This window comes from Vulpes vulpes, chromosome 2 (genome assembly GCF_048418805.1).
Source record: "Vulpes vulpes isolate BD-2025 chromosome 2, VulVul3, whole genome shotgun sequence".
NCBI lineage: Eukaryota > Metazoa > Chordata > Mammalia > Carnivora > Canidae > Vulpes > Vulpes vulpes.
The window spans coordinates 848,250-869,274 of record NC_132781.1 but is presented as its reverse complement, the minus strand read 5'-3'; the positions used below and the strand labels follow the sequence as shown (position 1 = coordinate 869,274).

Genomic DNA, 21,025 nt, shown 5'->3' with positions numbered 1-21,025 from the left:
TCCGCTAGTTGGCTCTTAGCACTACGCGGTGACCCTTCATCCTGCGCGTACTCTGCCGAGCCCGTCGCTGTTGACACGCTGCCTCTCTACGTGGCAGCACGGCTGGGGGATCCTCCAGGCACGAGCAGCCCACACGTGGACATCCGTTCGCGTTGGAGGACGTCGGCCTGCCTGCCCTCGGCCACTGTGAGCAGTGCTGCTCCGACCGCTGCACACGGACGGCGAGCCCCGGTTCAGGGCTCTTCAGTGCGTGCGTCTCGGAGGGGACTTGTTGGCTCAGGGGAATTCTATGCTCAATTTTCTGAGGAACATGGAAGGACCACTGGGCTGTTTCTGGGTTCAACACACCCTTTCAGAAGCCTCGAGGTGGGCCTGGCCCCGGCGCACCCCGGATCCATCGGTGCCCACCTCACCCCTTGGCTCTCGGGGCGCACGTGCGCAGGGGACCGCCCTGCCCTCTGACCTCCTCTGGTCCAGCCTCCACACCTTTGCCTAAACCACTGCGATGGTCAGTCTCCCGGTCAACTTGGCCAGTTATGCCAACAGCCGTCTAGGTGCTACTGTGAAGCTATTTTGTTGATGAGGGTCCTGCCTCTGGCCGCCTGACTTCAGGCAAGGTCGCTCTCCATAACGTGGGGCCTCCTCCCACGAGGCGGAGCCCTGGAGACTAGGACCTCCCGCAAGTAGCACAGGGGACCCAAGACTTGCCCCACTGACCTCTCCAAGGGCCCAGGGGTGGACTCTCTGCCTGCCCTCCTGGTTCCTTTCTCTGGTCAAGCCCCCTGCCCCCCGGGGCTGTGGGGAGCAGATGGGCATCCACTCTGGGCCCCTACAGCAGCTGTTGGGAGGGAAGAAAGGGGGAACCACAGGCCAGAGCTCAGATGGGGTTTAATTTTGGGGGGCTCTGCAGGGGCGCGGCCCTCACCAGGTTGGTGTAGAAATGGAACAGGGTCTCCGGACAGGGTTCCTGACACGGACGGTTACAGTAAATCGCGGAATTCAAGCAGCAATTTGAATCATATTTCTTGAAAAACGAATACAGACAAACACAGAGTGGGTGCCCGGCGCCCGGGGCTGCTCCTTTCCACAGGCCCCTGCATCATGGGGTCCCTGGGCCGGGCCTCCTGCGCCGCCGGCCTTCACCGGGTGGACGAGGCCCCGGCGTCTCCCCAGCGACGCAATAAATAGGAGAACTGAATGGAGAACCGAGGAACGGACCCACGCGGCACACCAGGCTCCGCCCGGCCGACTCTTCACAGACCAGAGCAGGTCTCCGAGGCGGCGGCGGTGGCGCGCAGGGCGCGGGCAGAGGTCCCACCGGCAGGACCCCCGGGCACCCCTGGGCCGCGGCGTGGCTAGCCCTCCCGCACGCTGACGCGCGGCTCGGCCAGGGAGCTGTGGATGATGCTGAGGATGGACTCCAGGCCGCTGCCCTCCAGCAGCGTGCGGTGGTCGCCCTCGATCACGTGCACGGACACCTTGCCGTCGCACACCTGGGACAGGTTGTAGTCGGCGCCCAGGCCCTCGCCGTACATGCTGCCCGTCTTGGCGCGCAGCAGCGTCACGTTGCCGTGGTAGGTGGCCTGCGGCGTGTACTGCTCGGCGGCGCGCAGCTTGTGGTAGAAGGAGCGCGCGGCGAAGCTCAGCTCGCGAGGGTCCAGGCCCGCGTGGCTGTGCTGGATCAGGTCCACGGAGGCCACCACGCGCTCCTCCAGGCTCCCAAGGGGCAGCAGTGCCTCCAGCACCTGCGGGACCGGGCGTGAGCGGCTCTGAGTGGCCCTGACTGCGGGCCCCCGGGGTCCCTGCCCGCGGGCTCTGGGGTGCGCCCCCCCCACGCTGCAGGGCGGCCCCTCCCCCCACCCGCTCCCAGGACCCACCTTGTCATGCTCCATGTCGGTGAACTGCTGCACAAAGAAGCACATGGCCTCCGCCTCGGCCTCCGCCTCGCAGCCGGGGGTCATCTTGGCTCGGTAGCTCTGTGGAGGGAGGAGGGGCTGCTGCAGCGGCGCTGGGGCCCTGGGGCCCTGGGGGTGGGGATGGGGGCGCACCCAGGCCACCCGCACCCTCACCTGCGTGTAGGCCAGCACGTAGCTATGCGAGCCGTCGAACAGGAAGAGGCTGTTGTGTGTAGGGGCCGGGCTCTGCTGTGCCGCCTGCAGTTGCGAGCACATCTCGAAGGCCACACAGGCCCCGTAGGAGTAGCCGGCAATGCGGTAGGGCCCCTCGGGCTGCACCTGCCGGATGCACTCGATGTAGTAGGCGGCCAGACTCTGGATGCTGTCCAGGGGCGCAGCTGTGGGGCAGAAGGAGGCTCAGCGGCAGGCAGGACGTGGCCCCGGGGGCACAGGCCCCCACCCTGCTTTACTAGGGGCTTGGGGACAGCCTTGCGGGACGGGTCACACCTCGGGTGCACTGCAAGCCATAGGTGGGGATGCTGAGCTTGGCGGCCAGGCTGTGGAACACGGTGATGGAGCCTTCGATGGGGTGCACCAGGAACAGAGGCCGCTCCGAGCTCTGCACGGAGTTCAGCCGCGTCAGGGTGGGGCCCTCCGGGTTCACCAGCAGGGTGCTGAGGTTCAGCTGCGCCTGCTGATAGGTGGGGCTGTCCTGCTTGGGTGTGGGCGCCCCCCGCTCTGCAAGGAGGAGCAGAAGCCGGGGTCACACAGGCGGCCCCCCGCAGACCCCAGCATGGGCACACTCACCCCCACCTGCCCCACGCCGCTGGCGGCTGGCCACTGCCAGGAGTAGCCCCGGAGAGCAGCCGGGTCCAGCAGGACCCCCCCCCCAGACCCCGTAAATTCCGTTCTCCGAGTGCTCCCTCGCAGCCACGCACCATCAGCCGTGCCAGCCTTCGAAGAAAGCTCCTGCAGCTTCCGGAGCGTGAGCTGGCGGATGTCCCGCATGGAGAGCACCAGGTCGTGCTCGCGCTCCAGCATCTGGCGCACCTCCACGCCCATGAGCGAGTCCAGGCCCAGGTCCGCCAGTGTGCTGTCCAGGTTGACGGTGGCCACGTCCCGGATGCCTGTGGACAGGTACTCAGTTGACAACTTGGGAGGGGGAGGGACCCCGGGTGAGCGCGGGCAGCTCGGTGGCTAGTCCCCACGAGTGAGAGCCGCTCACCTTCCCAGCCCACGGCACACGGCCCCCACCCAGCTGTGCCCGGACCACTGGCCTGTCCCCTCCCGGAGCCAAAAAGCACGGCCTACTTCCGAGCCAGGGCAATGGCCCCCCAAGGGGTGAGTGCCTGCCGGCGCGGGGACGGCGTGCTCCCTCACCCAGGATGTGGGCCACAGCCTTCATGAGGTCGTGCTGGGTGCTGCCATCACCCTGGGTGGCGGCCTTCTTCTCAGCCAGCACAAAGCTGCTCAGGACGGGGTGGGGCTGGTTCAGGAAGAGGTCCAGCACCTCCAAGCAGGAGGCCATCCGCTGAGGCAGCGTCCCACCGACGATCGTGTCGTTGGAACCCATCGTCTCCAGGATGATGCCCACATCGCCGATGGCGCCCCACTGCACGGCGAGGCCTATGGGAGTGCAGGGCCGGGGGCGGGGATGAGTGGGGGCACATGTGGGGGCGGCAGCAGGCAGGGGTCGCTGGGCGAGGGGGGACCTGGCCCACCTGGGAGGCCGTCGTGCCGGCGCTTCTCACACACGCGCTCCATGGTGGAGTTGGCGAAGCCGTAGTTGGTCTGGCCAGCGTTGCCGCGCCCGCAGCTCACAGACGAGAAGGCCACAAAGTAGTCCAGCTCGGGGCATGCCGCCCGTGTCACCCTGTGGGTGTTGGGAGTCACACCCCGCTGGCTGGCCCCGCCCCGCCCCCACCAACACGCCAGGGAGCCCCCAGCTCAGGCCCCAGCAGAGGCCCAGGGCCAGGTCCCTGGGTGGCAGTGGAAACTCTGTGTTGGGGTGCACAGCAGTAGGGGGAGGCATTGCTCCTAGTGCGTGCCAGGGCAGAGCCAGGCTGGGTTGGGGGCTGGGGGTCCTGCGCCTCACCTGTCCAAGTTCACGGTCCCACTGTACTTGGGCTTGTTGACGTCCTGGAAGAACTCAGGGGTTTGGTTCTCCATCATGGCATCTCTCAGGACCTGGGGGTGAAGGGTGCTCAGCACCTGCCCTGACCTCACATCCCGGGGGTGCTCAGCCTGGGAGGGCCTTCCCTGGACCCCGCAGTCGCACTCACCACAGCCAGGTTGAAGACTCCTCCCACAGGCCCCAGCTGCGTGGCCTCAGCGATGAGGCTCTGGGCCCCATCTAGCGAGCCGATGTTGCTGGTGGACACGAGGACCTGCACGCCCTGGCGCCTCCACTCACGGATGAGCTTGGCCTGGTAGCCTGTGGGACGCAGGGCAGCGGCGTCGGGCCCACTGGGGTTCTCCCCGAGGGCACGCGAGGGCTGACCCTTCGGCGTCCCCGCCCCGCCCCTCAGGCCTGCCCACCTGTGCGGATCCCAGAGCGGGAGGTCAGCACGAGTTTCTGGGCTCCTCGCAACACGAGCCACTGGGCCAGCTGCAGGCCGAAACCGCCCAGGCCCCCGGTGATGACGTAGCTCTTGTGGGCCGGGCAGAAGGTCTTAGACACGGCTGTCATCATGGTGGGCCTGGTCACCTGTAGCGCCGCCTCCTGCTCCTCCTCGAGCACCTGGAGCCCAAGCAGCACCCCGCTCAGGCACGGCCCTCGGGGCTGGAGCGGGGCACCCCGGGGGCCCTGCCCTCACCTGCACGACCACTTTGCCGATGTGCTTCCCTTGGGCCATGAAGCGGAAGGCGTCCTCCACCCGGTTCTTGGGGAACACGGTGCGCTTGAGGGGCCGCACTACACCGTCCCGGATGCCCGCCTGCAGCAGCGCGGCCACCTCCCGCCAGCCGTGGCCTGCTTCGTCAAAGAGCGCGTCCAGCAGGATCCCGTGGAAGGTCACGTTCTTCAGGAAGACGGCCATGCCTGGGCGGGCGGGGGGCCGGCTCAGCACCCGCAGCCCCCGGCTGAGCCCGCAGCCCCCGCCTGCCCGCGAGCCTCGCTGCCCGCCTCACCCAGCAAGTGGTTGTTGGAAAGGTCGAATTTGCCGATTTCCAGGAAGCGGCCGTGCTGGGCCAGGCACCGCACACTGGCCTGCAGCTTCTCTTCGGCCAGAGAGTTCAGAACCAGGTCGACACCTTGGCGGGTGGGGAAGGAGAGGTCCTCGGCGTCACGCCCCTGGCCCGGGTGCACACGGCCAGCCCTCGAACCCGCCCGGGCTGGTGAGGAAGCGGAGAGGAGGAGGGTGGGAGGACAGGCGGAGAGTGACCGCTGTGCGCGGGGGAGGCCACTCACCCTTCCCGGCCGTGTGCCGCAGCACGTGCTGTTCAAAGGACGTGTCCCGGGAGTTGGCAAAGCTGGCGTCACTGAGCTGGGGGAACCTGGCCTGGAGGTACGCCTTCTTCTCGGCCGAGCCTGGCAGGGAGAGGCACGTGCTGGGGAGCCGGGCTGTGGGGCTGGGGTGACGGCCCCGGGCTCCGGGGAGGGCCAACGGGCTTACCCACGGTGGTGAAGACGCGGCAGCCCAGGCTCAGGGCGATGGCGATGGCGGCCTGGCCCACGCCGCCCGAGCCCGAGTGGATGAGCACCGTCTCCCCACGCTGCACGCGCCCCCGCACCACCAGCGAGTAGTAGGCGGTGGTGTACACCACGGGCACGGTCGCTGCCTCCTCCAGGGTCCTGCGGGCACAGTGCAAGGACTCAGGTTGGGCCTGCGCCTCGGCCGTGGCCATGTGGGGCACCGGGTCACGGTCCCGCCGACTCACCAGCTGGACGGCACGTCCCACAGGAAGTCCGGAGACAGCAGGACGGAGGTGGCCAGGCCTTCAGCGGGCACCAGTCCCATCACGCGCTTGCCACTGGCGTCTCGGCCGGAGAACTCCATGCCCAGCATGCAGTCCCGCGCGGCCCATTTTCCTGCGGGCAGGTGGCGGTGGTGAGCCCCGTATCTCCCGTGGTTTGGAGGGGGGCCCAGCATGCATGCTCAGGCCCGAGGAGCCTCCAGGGTCCTGAGGATGGCAGATCAAGGCACCTCTTCTTCCCAGCCTCTGGCCGTGCCCACGGGATGCAGCCGTACCTGGGATGGCATCAGGGGAGAGCTTGCCCGTGGCCAACATGATGTCTCGGAAGTTAAGGGAGGCGTAGTAGACGGTGCAGAGCTGGACCCCAGGCTCGGTGAGCTGGGCGTGACGCAGAGGAGAGCAGACCCAGCGGATGGAGGAGAGGTCCCCCCGGGTGAGGACATTCACGAAGGCGTGCTCAGTCTGCTCCTCTGGTAGGCCTGAGGGCGACAGGAAGCGGGGCTGCCACAGGGGCTTCCCGGCCAGGGCCCTCCAGCCCCACTGTCGTGCTCAGCCCCCCAGATACACGGCAAGGAGCCGGTGGCGTCACGGAGGCATCCTGGAGGGCTCACCGTGCTCCAGTGGGAAATGGCGGAAGGCTCCCCAGGACCCGTCCCGGTAGACGTTCATCACGAGGTCCCCCTGTAACACCTTCTGCAACTCTGAGGAGCTGGGGTCCATCTTGGGGATGGGGGATGTGCTGCTCAGGTTGGACACCAGGATGCATCTATAGGCAGGAAAACAGATGAGGAGAGGGGGAGAGAGGGGAGGGGCAGAGGGAGGCGAGGGGCAGAGAGAGGGGAGGAGAGAGAGAGAGGGGAGGGGAGAGAGAAGGGGGAGAAAGGGCGAGGTGGGGGGGGGGCAGGCAGCTCTCTGGGCGCCTCACCGAACCCGGTGCCCACTGGGCTCTTTGCGGAGACAGTTCACCATGCCCACGACGCCCGACGTGACGCAGTTAGTGGCCGTCAGCCACACGGGTCGGGAGGAGCTGTCGGCCAGAACGTTCTGCAGGAGGAGAGAAGGGTTGGCCTCTGGGACGGTTCCCCCGGCCCATGGTCACGGTCACGGTGCTGGGGGCCCAGCCAGGCCTGACCTTCAGCGAGTCCACCCATCGGAAGCTGGTGTCCTCCACAGGCAGGAAGACGGGGCTGTCCTGGGGGCCCGGCCGGCGGCACAGGAAGAGCGCGGAACCGTAGAAGGACCTCTTCAGGGCCACCAGGTGCAGCGACGCGCCCGCAAACACTCGTTCCCACTCATCCTGCGGGTGTGGGGTGTCAGTGCTGGCCCCGCCCCACCCAGGCCCCGCCCCCGCCCCGCCTCCACGGCCCCGCCCCCACACCTGGCTCAGGAGGCTCTGGCTGCCCCCGTGGTGCTGCTGCTGCTGCTGCTGCTGCTGCTCAGGGCCGGTGAGGAAGGCGACGGTCTCTCCCAGGGGGTGTCCCCTGAGCAGGGCGTGCAGCAGCAAGAAGCCGCCCTCCCTGACAGTGGCCACCATGTGGCTGAGGGCCGAGGCTGGGTCGGGGAGGGTGGCCACCGCACAGTTGCACACCAGCAGGTCGGCCGTGCCCAGGTTGCTGGGGGCGGGCTGGGCGGGGTCCCACTGGCCCTGGGCCATCCCGAGCTCCTGCAGTTTGGTCTGGGCGGCCTCCAGGGCCTGAGGGTGGCGGTCAGTGGCTGTGTAGTCCAGCTGCAGCAAGGGCTGGGTGCTGAGCAGCGTGGGGATGCGGGTGTACAGGCGACCATCACCGGCCAGCACCTGGAGGGAGGACAGCTCCTGATCAGCCGCCCGCTGCACAGGCCTCCTGATCCCAGCTGGGAACACCGGCCAGAAAGGCCCACCCACTGGCCAGCGCCCTCCCTGCCGAGGTCAGGGCAGCCCGGGAAGGGACGTGAGGGCAGCCTGGGCACAGCTTCTAACCCCGTGGCCTCACGCCAGGCGGTCCGCACACCCACCTCCACTATGTGCATCCTGAGACTGGTCATATTCTCCAGGGCGGTGTCCATGCACGCCTTCAGCGCCGAGGAGTCCAGAAGGCCGCAGAGCAGGGGGTCATCGTGCAGCAGGGACCTCTGCTGGGCCAGGAGCTGGGCCAGCTCCAGCTGCAGGTTGCCATTGAGCTGCAGCTGGCAGGCAGCTGCCAGCAACTGAGGCAGGCCTCCCTGTGGGGACTCGCGGGGGACCTGGGCCCCGTCCAGCCCGGGTACCACCATCTTCAGGCCCTGCTGGGCCACCTTGGTCTGCAGTGCTTGTGCCAGCCCTGGGGGGTGAGGGGGCAGAAAGGGGCGCTAGGGAGGGTCTCAGCTGGGCCAGCGCTCCCCCCAGCACGTCTGCCTGGAGCAGGGATCCATCCAGAACCAGGATCCATGTGACTGTCCTCCCAGGGCCCACATCCTGGCCCCGTCCCCGCATAAGCAAGTGCATGGGAGAGACGGGGTGGGCAGCCTGGTCCCCTAAGACTAAGAACTACCCTTCCAGGGTGTCAGGGGCTGTGCCCCTGACTAAGCTATGAGCTCCACAGAGGAGGGCTACCTACGTAGTGTGGGCTCAGTGCCGGACATCCCCCGTGGCACCCCAGTCTGTTCTACCCACCCATCTGCATGGGGACGGGATGAGCCCTTGCAGGGGACAGTCTGCAGGGCCAGGCCCCTGTGGCACCACACGCAGATGGCTGGCTGGGGACGTAGCGAGGAAGGACCAAATCCAACATTGTGCCTAGAGCCCCTCCCCAAAGATGGGGAGCCTCTCGCAGAAGAAGTGGGGGCTGCAAAGTGCGGGGGGTGTGGTGAGAAGCTGAGAAACCCCCCCATTGCCAGAGGCGTCAGGGGCCAGAGCGCAGGTGGGGAGCTGGCCTCACCCCTACACAGCTGCAGCTCCTCCTGCAGGGCTGCGTTTCCAGCCAGGACGCCTCCCTCCACGTAGGGGGTGAAGGAGAACTTCTCTAGGATGGGTGCACGCTGCTCCTGCTGCCGTCTTGGGGCCACAGAAGCGTGCAGGCCCAAGATGAGGGCACCGCCGGCTACCGTGCTGTTCAGGCAGCTGCTCACCTTCACGTCGACCACTGAGGAAAGAGGTGGGTGAGCGTGGGCAGCGCCCGGCACAGCGACACAAGCCTGCAGGGACTGGGCGTGGGCCTACCTCGGGCATCGCCCTTCAGCGAATACACTTTCTGCTGGTGAAGGGCGGGGTCGATGTGGATGGAGGTGATGCGGGTGGGCAGGCACAGGGTGCGCTGGGGATTGCCCAGGATGGACGTCTGCAGCATGGCGTCCAGGAAGACCACCCAGTTGTCCTTCCACAGCAGCTGGCCGGCTTTGCCTGTGGCAGAGGGGCTGTCAGCTTGGCTGGCCCGGGTCTCTCTTGCTCACGGCACCCTCTCCTCCATGCCCTGGCCTGGGTGCTCCCAGCGGCCCCTCACAGCTTGGGTGACGCCGGAGTCACATGGCACCTGGATTCTGGGCAGCAGGTCAGGCCCTGCCTGAGGGGAGGCGGCCCCGAGGCTCGTTCCCAGAGCATCAACGGACATTTGGTGTCCTACCTTCCAGGTTGGTCTCCAGGATGCCCTGGAAGTGGGGGCCGTAGTCATAGCCACGCAGCCGCAGCTCCTTGTACACGTCCCCCTGGGTGAGGCGGAACGCGGCCATGGGGTCCGTGGCGTCCGTGGGGTCCACGGGGTCTGTGCCACCATGGAGGTCGAACAGCTTGGGGTCAGGGTCCTCCCACTGGTACACCTTCCCTATGGGTCGGGGGCAGAAGGGTCTGAGGGTGGGCACGGAGGAGCTGGCGGCCGAGGTCCACTCAGAGGCCAGCCCCTACCAGCCCCTGCAGCCCGGCCAGACGCCCTCTGCTCACCGCTCACTATCAGGTTGCCATTCTCAGACACCTCGAAGCTCTGGGAAGCCTCCAGAAGCCGCACTTCTAGGGCCATGGTCCCTGTGGACGGCAAGGTAGTAGATGAGCATCAGGGCTCAGCAGTCGGCTCCCCACCCTGACCCCGGCGGCCCGCCCCATCTCACCGGTCTTGGGCAAGATGGTGGCCTGGTGCAGCGTCACGTCCTCAAACACCACGGGCATCTCCTCCATGTTTTGGTTCAAGGCACGTGCCAGCATCTTCCAGGCCAGGCACAGGTAGCCGGTGGCAGGGAAGAGGACGCGGCCATCGATGCAGTGGTCCACCAGGTAGTGGTCAGGGGACTCGGGGCTGGTGTCTGTGTGGGCCGGGCCTTAGTGCCAGCGGACGGGGGGAGAAGCCAAGCCCCCCGGCACCCTCGCCCGATCCCTCTACTGCCCTCAGCCCCACTCACCAATCTTGCAGATGGTGGCAGCGGATGAGCCGGTGGAGCCGTTGGGGAAGTCCTCGGCGGCAGGCACGTCCCAGATCTGACTGTGGTCCCACTTGATGTGGGGGGAGATGAGAGGGGTCCCCCGGGGAACCGGGAAGTCCATGGGTGGGAACAGGCCGTTGGGGTTGGCGTCCATGCTGGGGGGGGCGGGGAGGTGTGAGGCGCACACCGGGCCCCGGTGGCCTCGCCTGGGACCATCCTGTCATTCCCACGGCCCACCACCTCCCATGGGACCCCGGAGATCGCCGTTGGGGTGGGGGCCGTAGCACGGGGCTCGGGCGGCCCAGCACCCCCAGCCCACTTCCTGGGGATGACCCCGCGGCCACGGACCCCCGGCAGCGGCAGCTGACCCACCCCAGCAGATGCAGCTTGCCCGTGTTCCTGAGGAAGAACTCCAGGTTGTCCTTCTGCTCCTTCTTCATCAGGGGGATGATGGCGCAGCTGGGCTTGAGGCCCCTCTTCAGGACGGCCTGCGGGGGCAGACGGCTTGGCCTTCCCCACGGGTTCCCACCCTCCCAAGGCCCATTCCCTCGGCCCCCCGGCCCCCGCCGCCCCTTGCCGCGCCCGGGCCCCGGGGGACGCACCTGCAGCAGGGCGTGAGGCGCGATCTCCACCACCACGGCGTGCTCAGGCACGTGGCACAGCGCCTCCTGGAACAGCACGGGGCTCACCAGGTTGTTGACGCTGTACTCCGCCGAGCACGTGCGGGCCAGGCTGCCCTGCCACTGGGCCTCGGGGATGGACGTGCTGAGCCAGCGCGTGGAGCGGGGCTTTGGCTCCCGGATCACCTGCACACACGGCATGGTCAGCTGTGTGGGCACTCAGCCCCCACCCCCGCCTCCAGGAAGCCCCCCGTGGGGCGGCCAGCCCACCTTCTTGAGGGCCTTCAGCAGCGTGGGGGCGATGGACTCCATGAAGTAGGAGTGGAAGGCCATGCCGCCCGTGCGCACCTCCTTGGCAAACACGCCCTCCTGCCTCAGCATCTCCAGAAACGCGGCCACCTCAGCCTAGGGACAGGGATGCCAGGAGTGGACGAGTGGAGCCGGACCGTCTGCCTGGGTCCCCACACAGCTCCTCCGTGAGGGTCGGGAAGGGACTCGGGGACAAGCCTGGCCTCCCGGGGCCTACCTGAGGTCCCGAGATGGTCACTGTGTCTTCAGAGTTATGGCAGGCGGGCACAACGCCAGGGGGACAGCGCCGTTTACACTCCTCCCAGGTTAGGCCTGTGGGCAGGGATGGCCTCAGGGGGCAGGCAGCGGGCAGCGGGGAGCCAGGGCCCCACCGAGAGGAAGGCGCTGCCCAGGGCAGGCCTTAATGACAGGGGTGCGGTAATGACAGCCGCCAAGCGGGGCCTTTATGGGGCACTTTCACTCCTGCTGTGTTTGATCTCAGGGGAAGGTGTCTCCCCTGTCGTCCCACAGGCGGGGAGCCGGGTCCTGCCGCAGTGAGGACAGCCCGCCCCCACCAGTCCCTGGGGTGGTGGCTCTGGGAGGTGTCCCTCCTGTCCCCGGCCTAGCCTACTGCTTCTCCTGCAGCCCCTGGGGGGCAGGTGCCAATGGAAGGGGGCCAGGGCCAGTGCACCCGACACCCTACATCTTCTCGTGCGGGGGGGGCTGTTCATGCCCCACGTGGCTTTAGCCCAGTTGGTAGGAAGAGCAGCAGTGTGGACTGATGCTGACCGCTGAGTGGGCAGGGGCCGGGGGGCCACCGGGCACCCTGCAGTGAGGACGGTGGCCGGTGGAGCTCCCCGAGACCCCCGGCCACTGCCCAGAGTGAACACGAGGAACGCCAGGGATGACACCCCCACCCCAAGGGCTCCTGGGTTGGTGGGAGGTGTGGAAAGGGGGGGCCCAGAGGGGACACCCACCCACGGCCGCCATGGCCCCTGGTGGGATGCTGGCCTCCTTGATGCACTGGCCCCTCCAGTAGGCAGTGAGGACGGCCTCCTCCTGAGAAAGGCAGCCGTCTGCGTAGCCGCAGGCCACCTCCCCCAGGGAGTGCCCGATGATGCCGTCGGGTCGCAGGCCCATGGAGGTCAGCAGGTCTATGAGAGCGATCTGCGAGGAATGGGGACGTGACGGGTCACACCTGTCCTGGGGATGCCAGGCTGGCCCCCAGCACTGTCACAACAGCCCCTAGACCCCATGGGCGCACCTGGATGGCGGTGAGGCTCACGAAGGCATGAACGATGTCGTCAAAGATGGTCTCGTCTGTGCTCAGCAGCAGCTCAGGCAGCTGCAGGCCCAGGGGCTTCAGGGCCTCACTGGAGCGCAGGATGGAATCGTGGAAGCTGCTCAGGCGCAAGAGGCTCGACCCCATGCAGCGCCACTGTGCGCCCATCCCTGTTCCAGAGAGAGGTGTCAGGGTGGTGGCCGGCCAGCCGCAGCCACTGCTCCCCCTCCGGGGAGGGCCTGGGGAGCAGGATTCGCACCAGAGCAGATGAACCAGAGGGGACGCCGGCCGGCAGGCAGCTGCTGCACCTCCTGCACCTCGTGGCTGCCGTCCTCGCCGCCCAGCACGGTGTAGCCCCGGAAGGGCATGGCGGAGGGGGAGCTGGCCGCGATGTCATTGAGCATGGTCAGGAAGGCCACGTCCCGGCTGTGCTGCTGGCCCTTTTCCAACAGGCACCGCACAGCCTCCGGGGTCCGCCCGCTGGCCCGCAGCAGACGGGGCAAAGTGATGTGTGGGGTGGTCGGCCTGGGTGGCCGCGTGTTGGGCTGGAGGACGACGTGCACGTTGGAGCCGCCAAAGCCGAAGGAGTTGATGCCCACGTTGCCTCCGCGGACGGGCCGGGGCCGGTCCACCACCTGTAGCCGCCCATCCTGGAGTGCCAGGATCTCAGGGTTCGGGCTGTGGAAGTGCAGGTTGGGAGCCCAGAGCCCGTGTTCCAGAGACAGCAGCACCTGTGGGGGGCTCGCAGTTGGTGGGGCAGCCGGCCCTGTGCTCCCTACCCTGCTGCCTGCCACCACGCACTCCGTCCCCCGGCCTCACCCCGCCACAGCCCCAGGACCCAGTGGCCAAACCACACCCCCCACCGCCCCGTCTCCCCGCAGCCCACTCCAGGTCCTGGTTCTCGCATGAACTGCAAGCAGGTTACAGCAGCCCCAGGAAGCCAGAAGCTGCCAGTGCATGGTCCCCCCAGGGCCCGACCACGGCACGGGGGGGCCTCAAGGGTGGGCCACCTGCTGGGGCTGTTGTGGCCACTGCCACCCACTCTGGGCCGAGTGTGGGCCCCGCAGGGCACCAGAGGCCGGCATGCCTCAGCACAGCCCGTGGGAACCCCCCCCCGCCTGCCAGGAAGGATGGCTCCACAGCAGCCCGCTGACCTTGGCCAGAGCCGCGAGCCCCGAGGCGGGCTCCGGGTGCCCCATGTTGGACTTCGTGGAACCGATCAGCAGGGGCTCCCGGCGGGTGCTGCAAAGGGCTCGGTCGATGCTGTTCAGCTCCTGGGGGTCGCCCACCTACGGAGGGCAAGGGGAGGATCAAGGCCCACCCGGGTGCCTCTTGGGCGGGGGGGCGTGGGGGCGTGGGCGGGCTCTCACCTTGGTGCCCGTGCCGTGGGCTTCGATGTACTCGAGGGACTCGGGGGCCAGCCCCGCCGGCTCGTACAGGGAGCGGATGAGCTGCTCTTGTACCTCCCCGGAGGGGAAGGTCACACCTGCGGGAGGAGCCAGACCTCAGCCCCCAAGCCACGACCCCGGCATGGCCCGGCCGGGGGAGGGGGGCACCCACCTTGTTCCTTGAAGCCATCCGTGTTGGTGCCGGCATTCAGGATGGTAGCGTACACTCGCCGGGCCAGGGACTTCTTGGTCAGCAGCATGGCCACCACGGCCTCCGCCCGGCAGTAGCCGGCTCCTGGGAGCAGACGGCACATCAGGCCCAGGGGCTCTGGGGCGGCAGGGCAGGTGCCGTGGCCCCCCCGGTCCCCCCGGCCCGCCACTCACCAGCCTCGTCGAAGGACTTGCAGATGCCCTCTGGACTCAGCATACCCAGCTTCATGAACTGTACAGAAGTGTTGGGCTTGAGCAGGATGTTGATGCCACCCACGATGGCGCACGGGCACTCCCCGCTGCGGATGGCCTGGTAGGCGCTGTGCAGAGCCATCAGGCTGGAGGAGCAGGCCGTGTCTAGAGCGACGCTGGGCCCTGCGAGCAGGAGTACAATGTGGGGCCCTGGCGGCTCTAGTGGGGGGCCCTCCACTGCGAGTCCGGGACGCTGACCTCTTGGCCTTGACCAGCCTTCCTGGGGAAACCAGAGGCCCAGAGGGGCTGGGGGTACCCACCTTTAAAATCAAAGAAGAAGGAAAGGCGATTGGCCATCATGGCGCGCTGGCAGCCCACCATGCTGTAGCCCAAGAGGGTCTCGGGGTCTCGGCTGAGGGCCTCTGAGGCTTCAGAGCCACTCACGCCCACCCAGACACCGGTGCGTGTCCCTCGGAGTGACGCTGGGTTGATGCCTGCAGGAAGCGACGGTAAGACCTCGCGGCCTCTCCAGCCTGGGTCTGGGCGACCCCTTCCCCGCTTCACTCTGGAGGGGCCCCAGCAGGGCAGCCAGCCCAGGTAGGGCTGAGGACAGATAACTGGGTCACAAGGAACCCGGGGCCCAGGGGACGGTAGGGCGCCAGGCTGAGAGACCAGAGAAAGCCGGAGGTGAGGACAGAAGGCAGCATTGTCCCCAGAATACTCCCCTGGCCCCTGGTGTCACCAGTAGGTTCTGGCAAGCCCCGATGACCAATGAGCACCCAAGCACCAAGGGCAGCCTACCCTAGGACGGGCCAAGATAAGGAAACAGAGGGAGACAAAGGCTGAGTGTCCAGGCTGGGAAAGGAGGGGGGGACCCTGGCCAGGACCCGGGGAGTGGCATCCAAGGTCTCCGGGTGGGGACTGGGCAGTGGGAAGGCCTCTGCTCGCCCTTCACCCCGGGGTGCTGTGTGTCTGCAACACTGTCCCTTTCAGTGCGGGCCGGGGGCTGGCCGTGTGGAGCCCCTGCTGGGGGCGAGCTGCAGGGCCAGGACTGCTAGCCGAGGTGGGAGCGGGTGGCCCCAGTCCCCTTCAGAGCCAGGCTCCTGCCACCCACCTGCTGAGGCACCACACCCACACGGTCGGCCTCCTCTCCCTGCCAGCTGGGACTTCCATGCCCCTGCGGCAGTAGGGACAGGTCTGTGCCCGGGGACGAGGGACAGCCGTCTTGAGGCACTTGTCCAAGGCCACACACAACCCAGACGGGGGAGAGTGGACAGCACGAGTCCCGGGGGCTGGACCCCACCTCCTGCTCTGCCTGGCACGCCACCCTCGCCCCAAGAGCAGCTGCCCACTGGGGAGGGCGGAACCTGGGCGTCCGGGCACACCAGGGCCACCTGCATGTATGTTGTGAAACCTCGACCTGCTCGCGGGCCCACGCCTCCCCAAGCCCCTGGGCCTGGACCAGCGCCCGGGGCAGCCGCAGCCCTCGCGCTTCCTGTGGCCCCAGGCTCTGACTCGGGACGGGGGCTGCTTTTAGCAGTGGGAAGAGCTGGCGCTCTCCCGACTTCCAGGGAGGGGGACCCTCAGGGACGGGCCCCCCCGCCGGCCAGCAGCTTCACAAAGACTCACCTCCGTCCAAGATGGCCTCGTACGCGACCTCTAGCAGCAGGCGCAGCTGCGGGTCCATCGTGTGGGCCTGCTTGGGGTGGACCCCGAAGAAGGAGGCGTCGAACCGGGACAGGTCCTTCAGCTTGCCGGACCTCCTGGGCAGGCCGTAGAGCCCTGCAGACACAGGCCGGGCCGGGGGCCCCGAGTGACCCACGGCCAAGTCCCTGCGGCGGCGGGCGAGTGCTGCGGGGCCCGGGGTGCCTCTGCGACAGCAGCCCCCCTTCCCCCGCCGGGCGGCCGTGTGGGAGGTGGCCTTGGAGCACAGCGCGCTGGGGACGGTGCCTCCTCCACCGCCCACCTCTGTCGGGCCCCGGACCCCGGGCTGACGCTGCCTGGCTGCCGAGGCCGGGCCAGGCCCCACCGGCTGACTCACACCCCGTAGATCAGGTAAGGCCGCTCTGCGCGGGAGCCTACTGGGCGGGAGGGCGTCTAAACAGCTCCCTGCGGAGCCCGGCGTCGCGGCCGCCAGTGGCTGGGCCGGAGGGCTGCTTGGCCTCACCTGGATCTCTCCCCCAGCAGCTCACCTGTGCCCAGCGCTGGCCCCCCGCCTCCCCTGGGCTCCCAGGCCCCGGTGTCGTGCTGGAGCCTGGTGGCTCTGCAGTCGGGGCGGGCTCAGGCTAGAGCGGCGGTGCCTGGGCAGCCGGGAGGCCGCCTCCACAGCCAGAACGGGCCAGGGCCTCCCTGTGTAGGGGGAGAGGCCGAGGGCCACCCGCTCACCTGCCTTCCACCTCCTGTCGTCGTCTGTCACCATGTCCACGGAGCCGATGAGATTGGCCCAGAACTCCTCCATGTTGTCCGACTCGGGCAGCTTCCCGGACATGCCAGCAATCACCACCTCCTCCATGGCTGCTCTGCGCAGGGAGGGGAGTGCGGGGGCCAGACGCTGGTCAGCCCTGGTCAGCCCTGGCTGCCGGCCGGCCGGCGTGCACCCTCTGCGGGGCCGCCGCTCCCACCCTGTCCCCTGGCTTCCTGGCCCCACAGCACCACCTATGGGTTTGGGAGCAGTGACACCGAGATCCAGGTGGCCAGCTTCTGCATCCCGTGCTGGCCTGGACAGAAGCTCGGGCACGGCGCAGGGGTCCGTGCTGCTCCGCCCAGCGCTCGCTTCTCCTTGGGCGGGCTGGGCCTTCTGGTCTTTGGCACTGGCCCGTGACACGTGGGGCCCTGGCCTAGGTGCCTGACTGCAGCAGGGCCCTGCTGCCCTGTGTCTGCCCCCCCAACAGTCGGTGGCCTCTGCAACCTGCTGCTGGGCTGCCCCGAGAAGGGACCCCACAGAGGGCGGCAGGCAGGGCCCCCCCGGAAGGGCCGGACCCTTCACCGGGATAGGGCCGGCGGCTTCCGTCTGCGAAGAGCCGACCCGGAGGACCAAGCAGGCAGGGGAGAAGGGTGCGGAAGCTCGAGGGCAGGTCCTGCGCCCCCCAGCTCGGTCCCAAGCGCCAGGTCCCTGCAGGGCTCTGGGGAAACCGGCCCCGCAGGCCGGAGCCCTCGCGCCTGCCCGCCCCGCAGCGAGCGGCCTGGGGAAGCCTCCGCCCCGCCGGCCCGGCCCGGCCGCGGCAGGGGCAGAGGCAGGGGCAGGGGCAGGGGCAGGGGCAGGGCAGGGGCAGGGGCAGGCCAGGGGCAGGCCAGGGGCAGGGCAGGGGCAGGCCAGGGGCGCCGCGCTCCCGCCAGGCCCGGCTGCTCGTGGGGTCCGGGCGTCGGATGCGGGGCGCGGGGCGGCGTCTCCCTCGTGGGCGGCCCGACCCGACCCGACCCGACCCGACCCCGAGCCGCCCCGGGGCGCCGAGTGAAGGCCCTCGGGGGGCGCGGGGCCGGCGGCGGCGGCGGCCTCCCCACTCGTGCGCGCGCCGGGCCGAGCCGGGCCGCCCAGGCCGAGGGGCCCGCGTGGCCGGGCCGCCACCAAGATGGCTGTTCGCCGCGCGCCGCCCCCGCCCCTCCGCGCCCCGCCGCCCCCGCCCGGCCCGGCCCGCAGCCCGCAGCCCGCCGCGCCGGCCCCGCCGTCCGAGCGCCCCGGGAGCGCGGTGCGGCCGGCGGCGCCCCCGGCCCCGGCCCCGACCCGGCCCGGCCCGGCTCGTACCTGCTGTGGGCGCGGGCGGCGGGGCGGGCGGCGGAGCGAGGATGCAGCGCGGTGCGCAGGGGCCGGGCCGCTGCCGTCTCTCTGGCTCCCTCTAGGCCGGCGCCGACTCTATTTAACCGCGGCCGTCCCCGCGCGGACACGCCACATGGGCTGACAGCTTGGCTGCGCCGCCCAGGCCAATGAGCGTCGGGGCTGCGCCCCGGGACCCGGCGCGCCGCCGCCGGTGGGGTGATGCCGCGCGCCCCCGAGCCTCCGGGACCCCGCGCGGGGGCGCGCAGGACGGGGGGCCCGGCACGCGGGGGGGCTCGGGGGGCGCCGCATCGCCCCCGCCCCCGGCCCCCTGCCCCGCCCCCGCGGGCCCGAGCCGCGGCACCGCCGGGGACGCACGCGCACGCGCCGGGGCCGGAGCCCGGGGCCGCCCCCCGCCCCCCGCCCCCCCCGGGCCGCCCCCTCCCGCCCCGCCCCCGCCCCCCCGGGCCGCCCCCTCCCGCCCCGCCCCCGCCCCCCCGGGCCGCCCCCTCCCCCCCCGGGCCGCCCCCCCCCCCACCCGGGCGCCGCGCGGTGCGGCAGGACGGGGCTGTGCTTGGGCGCCACTCGGGGACCGTGCGGGGCGGGCCGGGGCGCGGACCCCCGAGGACCCGCCGACCGGCCCGCGCTCGGGCCCCGCGGAGCCGGGCCGCGGGGGGGCGGGGCTCGCTGGCCGCCGCGGCCAATCGGGGCCCGGGGGCGCGCGCTCCGGCCCAATGGCGGCGCGCGAGTGGGCGTTGCTAGGCGATAGGGTGATGGGCCGGGCGGCGCGGCGGTCGTTGACCCCTGCCGAGGGCGCCCCGGGCGGGGTCACTGCCGGTCAGCGCGGCGCGGCCCGGCCTCCCCGAGCTCGCGGGCCCGGCGCGCGCCCCACGGCCCCCGGAGCCCGCGTCTGGGGCGGGGCGCGGACACCGCTCGGCGCCGCTCGAACAAAGGCGCCCCCTTGGGCAGAGGCGCTGGCGCGCGCACGTGGCCGCCCGCACCCCCCGGCCTGCACCCGGGCGCGCACAGCGGCCGACGCCCCCTGCGCACCCGGTGCCTGAACTCCCAGAAAGGCCCGGGCTTCCGGACCCGGAGAGACACCGTCGAGGGCTCGGCCGAGAGCCCGGCTCGGCGCCCTCCCGCCCGGGGGCCGCGCCCCGCAGGACCCAGGCCGCCGCGGGGCCCCCGCGCAGGCCCTCTGCGAGGCCAGGGGAGCCCTGGCGGCCCCCAGGACGGCCGTGCCCGCTTCCTCTCCACCGCCTCATTGTCTCCAAGGCCAGCGCGGCCCCCCTGGCTGCGCTCCATGGCAACCCCTCCGGCCGCGCTTTCAGGACTCAGGGGCCTGTGGAGCCGGAGGCGGCCGCCCACGCTCGGGGCAGCACAAACCGAGGCTGGCACGGCGAAGCCCGGCCCCACGTGCCCCGCATGCCCCGCAGTGCTCAGCGGCCCTAGCGCCGGGTGGCGACTCCATGCCCGGACGCTGGTCCTTCCCTTGGCCTCCCCTCACTGGGGGCTCTAACCCCAGGGTCAGGAGGGCGGGCCGGAAGGGGCAGGAGAACGCCCTAAGGTCCAACAGCTGAGTTAAGGTCCCGAACAACCTTCTCGCGGGTGTGTCTTTCTCTTCCAATTTAGGGGTTTTCAGATGCCGCACACCCTGGGTCAGGAGTCACAGGACCGTGGCGTGTCACACTCCCGACCTTGGGTGACCTAAATGATCCCAGGCTCCGTTCTCGCCGGGCAGTGGGGCTCTGTGCTCTGCTGGCTGTGGCCTGCAGGGGCCCTGGGGAGGGGGGCCCCCCCGGGCTGGGGTGCTGGGGTCCAGAATGTGGCTCTGCGCCACAGACGGAGGCTCAGGGACTGGGTCACGGGCGCTGAAGTGCCTCCTTGGACAGTGACGGGGCATCCCCGCTCAGGTTTTCAGCTTCAGGAAGTCACTGCTGAGGGCACACACCAGGAACAGCAGAGCAGGGACCCCTGCCACCCCGGGCTGCTGCTCCCCGGCGCAGTGGGCGCGAGCCAGTGGTGCCTCCGCAGCTCCAGGAGCACCGCGGGCCCAGGATGAGCAGGGAGCCTGCGGGGAGGATGTGCCCGTGGAGCGCAGTGAGGTGCTCACAGGGAGGCACGGGGCGCACAGGAGCCCCTGCGTGGGTGTGTGTGTGTGTGTGTGTGTGTGTGCGCGCGCACGCCCGGCACCGCCACCGCTGCTGTGTGTGCTCTCTGGTGTGCGTGTGCACACGCCCCTACACCTGGGAGCCCGGCAGGGAGAGGACACCGCTCCCCACCGCTCCCATTTCACTTGAGGGCAAGCTGAAGCCACAAAGGCTGCACGGGGTGTGCAGGTCGCACAGCAGGGAGGCCCGGGTCCCTCCTCTGGGAGAAGCCGCCCGCCTGGTTCAGCAAACACCCGCTGCCCAGAAAGGGAAAGCCTCGGCGCACAGGCTGCCTGAGGGCACAGCCGTGCTCTGCCTGGGGTGGGGACAGGCCGTCTCCCTTTCTGGGCACTGGTGCGGGCCAGGAGCCCCGCTGTGCACACGGGCGTGGACGCCAGGGGAGTGACGGGCTGCAAGCGGTACGGCCCGGCCCCCCACGCCGTCCCTCCTGGCGCAGGACGCTGCCGTCTCCAGCGTGCCGTTGGTGGCGGGGCGAACCCACAGCGTCATGGGCCTGTAGCTGGGACCTGTGGGACTCCGGGTGTGGCCTTGTGCGTGGGGTTCTGTGGCCCTCGGAGTGAAGGAGTCCGGTTCCCAGCCCCAGGCATGGCGGTGTCGTCGTGCCTCAGTACTGTCCTACTGTCCTGCGTCCTGCTGCCCCCTGGAGAGGGGGTGTATGTGGAGGGCACGGACTGACCCACTGGGCTGGTCTCCCGGGGCCAACGAGGACGGGAAGTGCCCTCCAGCTCCCTGACGGGAGCACCCCAGCAGGCCTGGCCGCCCGGCCCACCTGGACCCCGGGCTCCCTTCTTCCAGGTGCTCTCGCGTGGGCCGCGCTCTCTGGGGAAACGCCTACTTTGTGAGGGGCCTTGTGCTCCCCCCCAGGCCCCCCAGGCTCCTTGTCACATGGCCGCAGTGCTCAGATGCCATTTCTGAGGAGGACAGGTCAACAACGCGATGGCCAAGCGAGAG

The 21,025-nt window shown here is 69.8% G+C and overlaps 1 protein-coding gene across 3 annotated transcripts; it reads right to left on the bottom strand.

Moving 5' to 3' along the window:
- Positions 1-998: 998 nt before the first annotated feature.
- On the bottom strand, positions 999-18,199 carry FASN (fatty acid synthase). Of its 3 annotated transcripts, none has more exons than XM_072745661.1 (42): positions 17,895-18,199; positions 16,538-16,671; positions 15,782-15,934; positions 14,473-14,646; positions 14,135-14,335; positions 13,923-14,045; positions 13,733-13,848; positions 13,517-13,651; positions 12,622-13,093; positions 12,345-12,532; positions 12,058-12,247; positions 11,319-11,413; positions 11,063-11,197; positions 10,775-10,978; positions 10,545-10,660; positions 10,152-10,327; positions 9,864-10,055; positions 9,700-9,780; positions 9,386-9,583; positions 8,986-9,165; positions 8,705-8,908; positions 7,803-8,107; positions 7,189-7,605; positions 6,943-7,107; positions 6,736-6,854; positions 6,422-6,576; positions 6,086-6,289; positions 5,775-5,925; positions 5,510-5,688; positions 5,305-5,424; positions 5,025-5,147; positions 4,712-4,935; positions 4,434-4,635; positions 4,178-4,329; positions 3,991-4,082; positions 3,617-3,768; positions 3,276-3,521; positions 2,834-3,022; positions 2,403-2,633; positions 2,070-2,293; positions 1,878-1,976; positions 999-1,745 (listed from the first exon to the last, which is right to left on the bottom strand). In XM_072745661.1, exons 2-42 carry the CDS (start codon positions 16,662-16,664, stop codon positions 1,356-1,358), a joined length of 7,599 nt encoding a protein of 2,532 aa, XP_072601762.1. In that variant the 5' UTR covers positions 16,665-16,671; positions 17,895-18,199; the 3' UTR covers positions 999-1,355. The 3 variants fall into 3 exon arrangements, with proteins under 3 accessions (XP_072601762.1, XP_072601755.1, XP_072601759.1); XM_072745654.1 differs by having other exon boundaries at positions 16,538-16,666; positions 17,895-18,094; XM_072745658.1 differs by lacking the exon at positions 17,895-18,199 and adding an exon at positions 16,808-17,078.
- Positions 18,200-21,025: the final 2,826 nt, after the last annotated feature.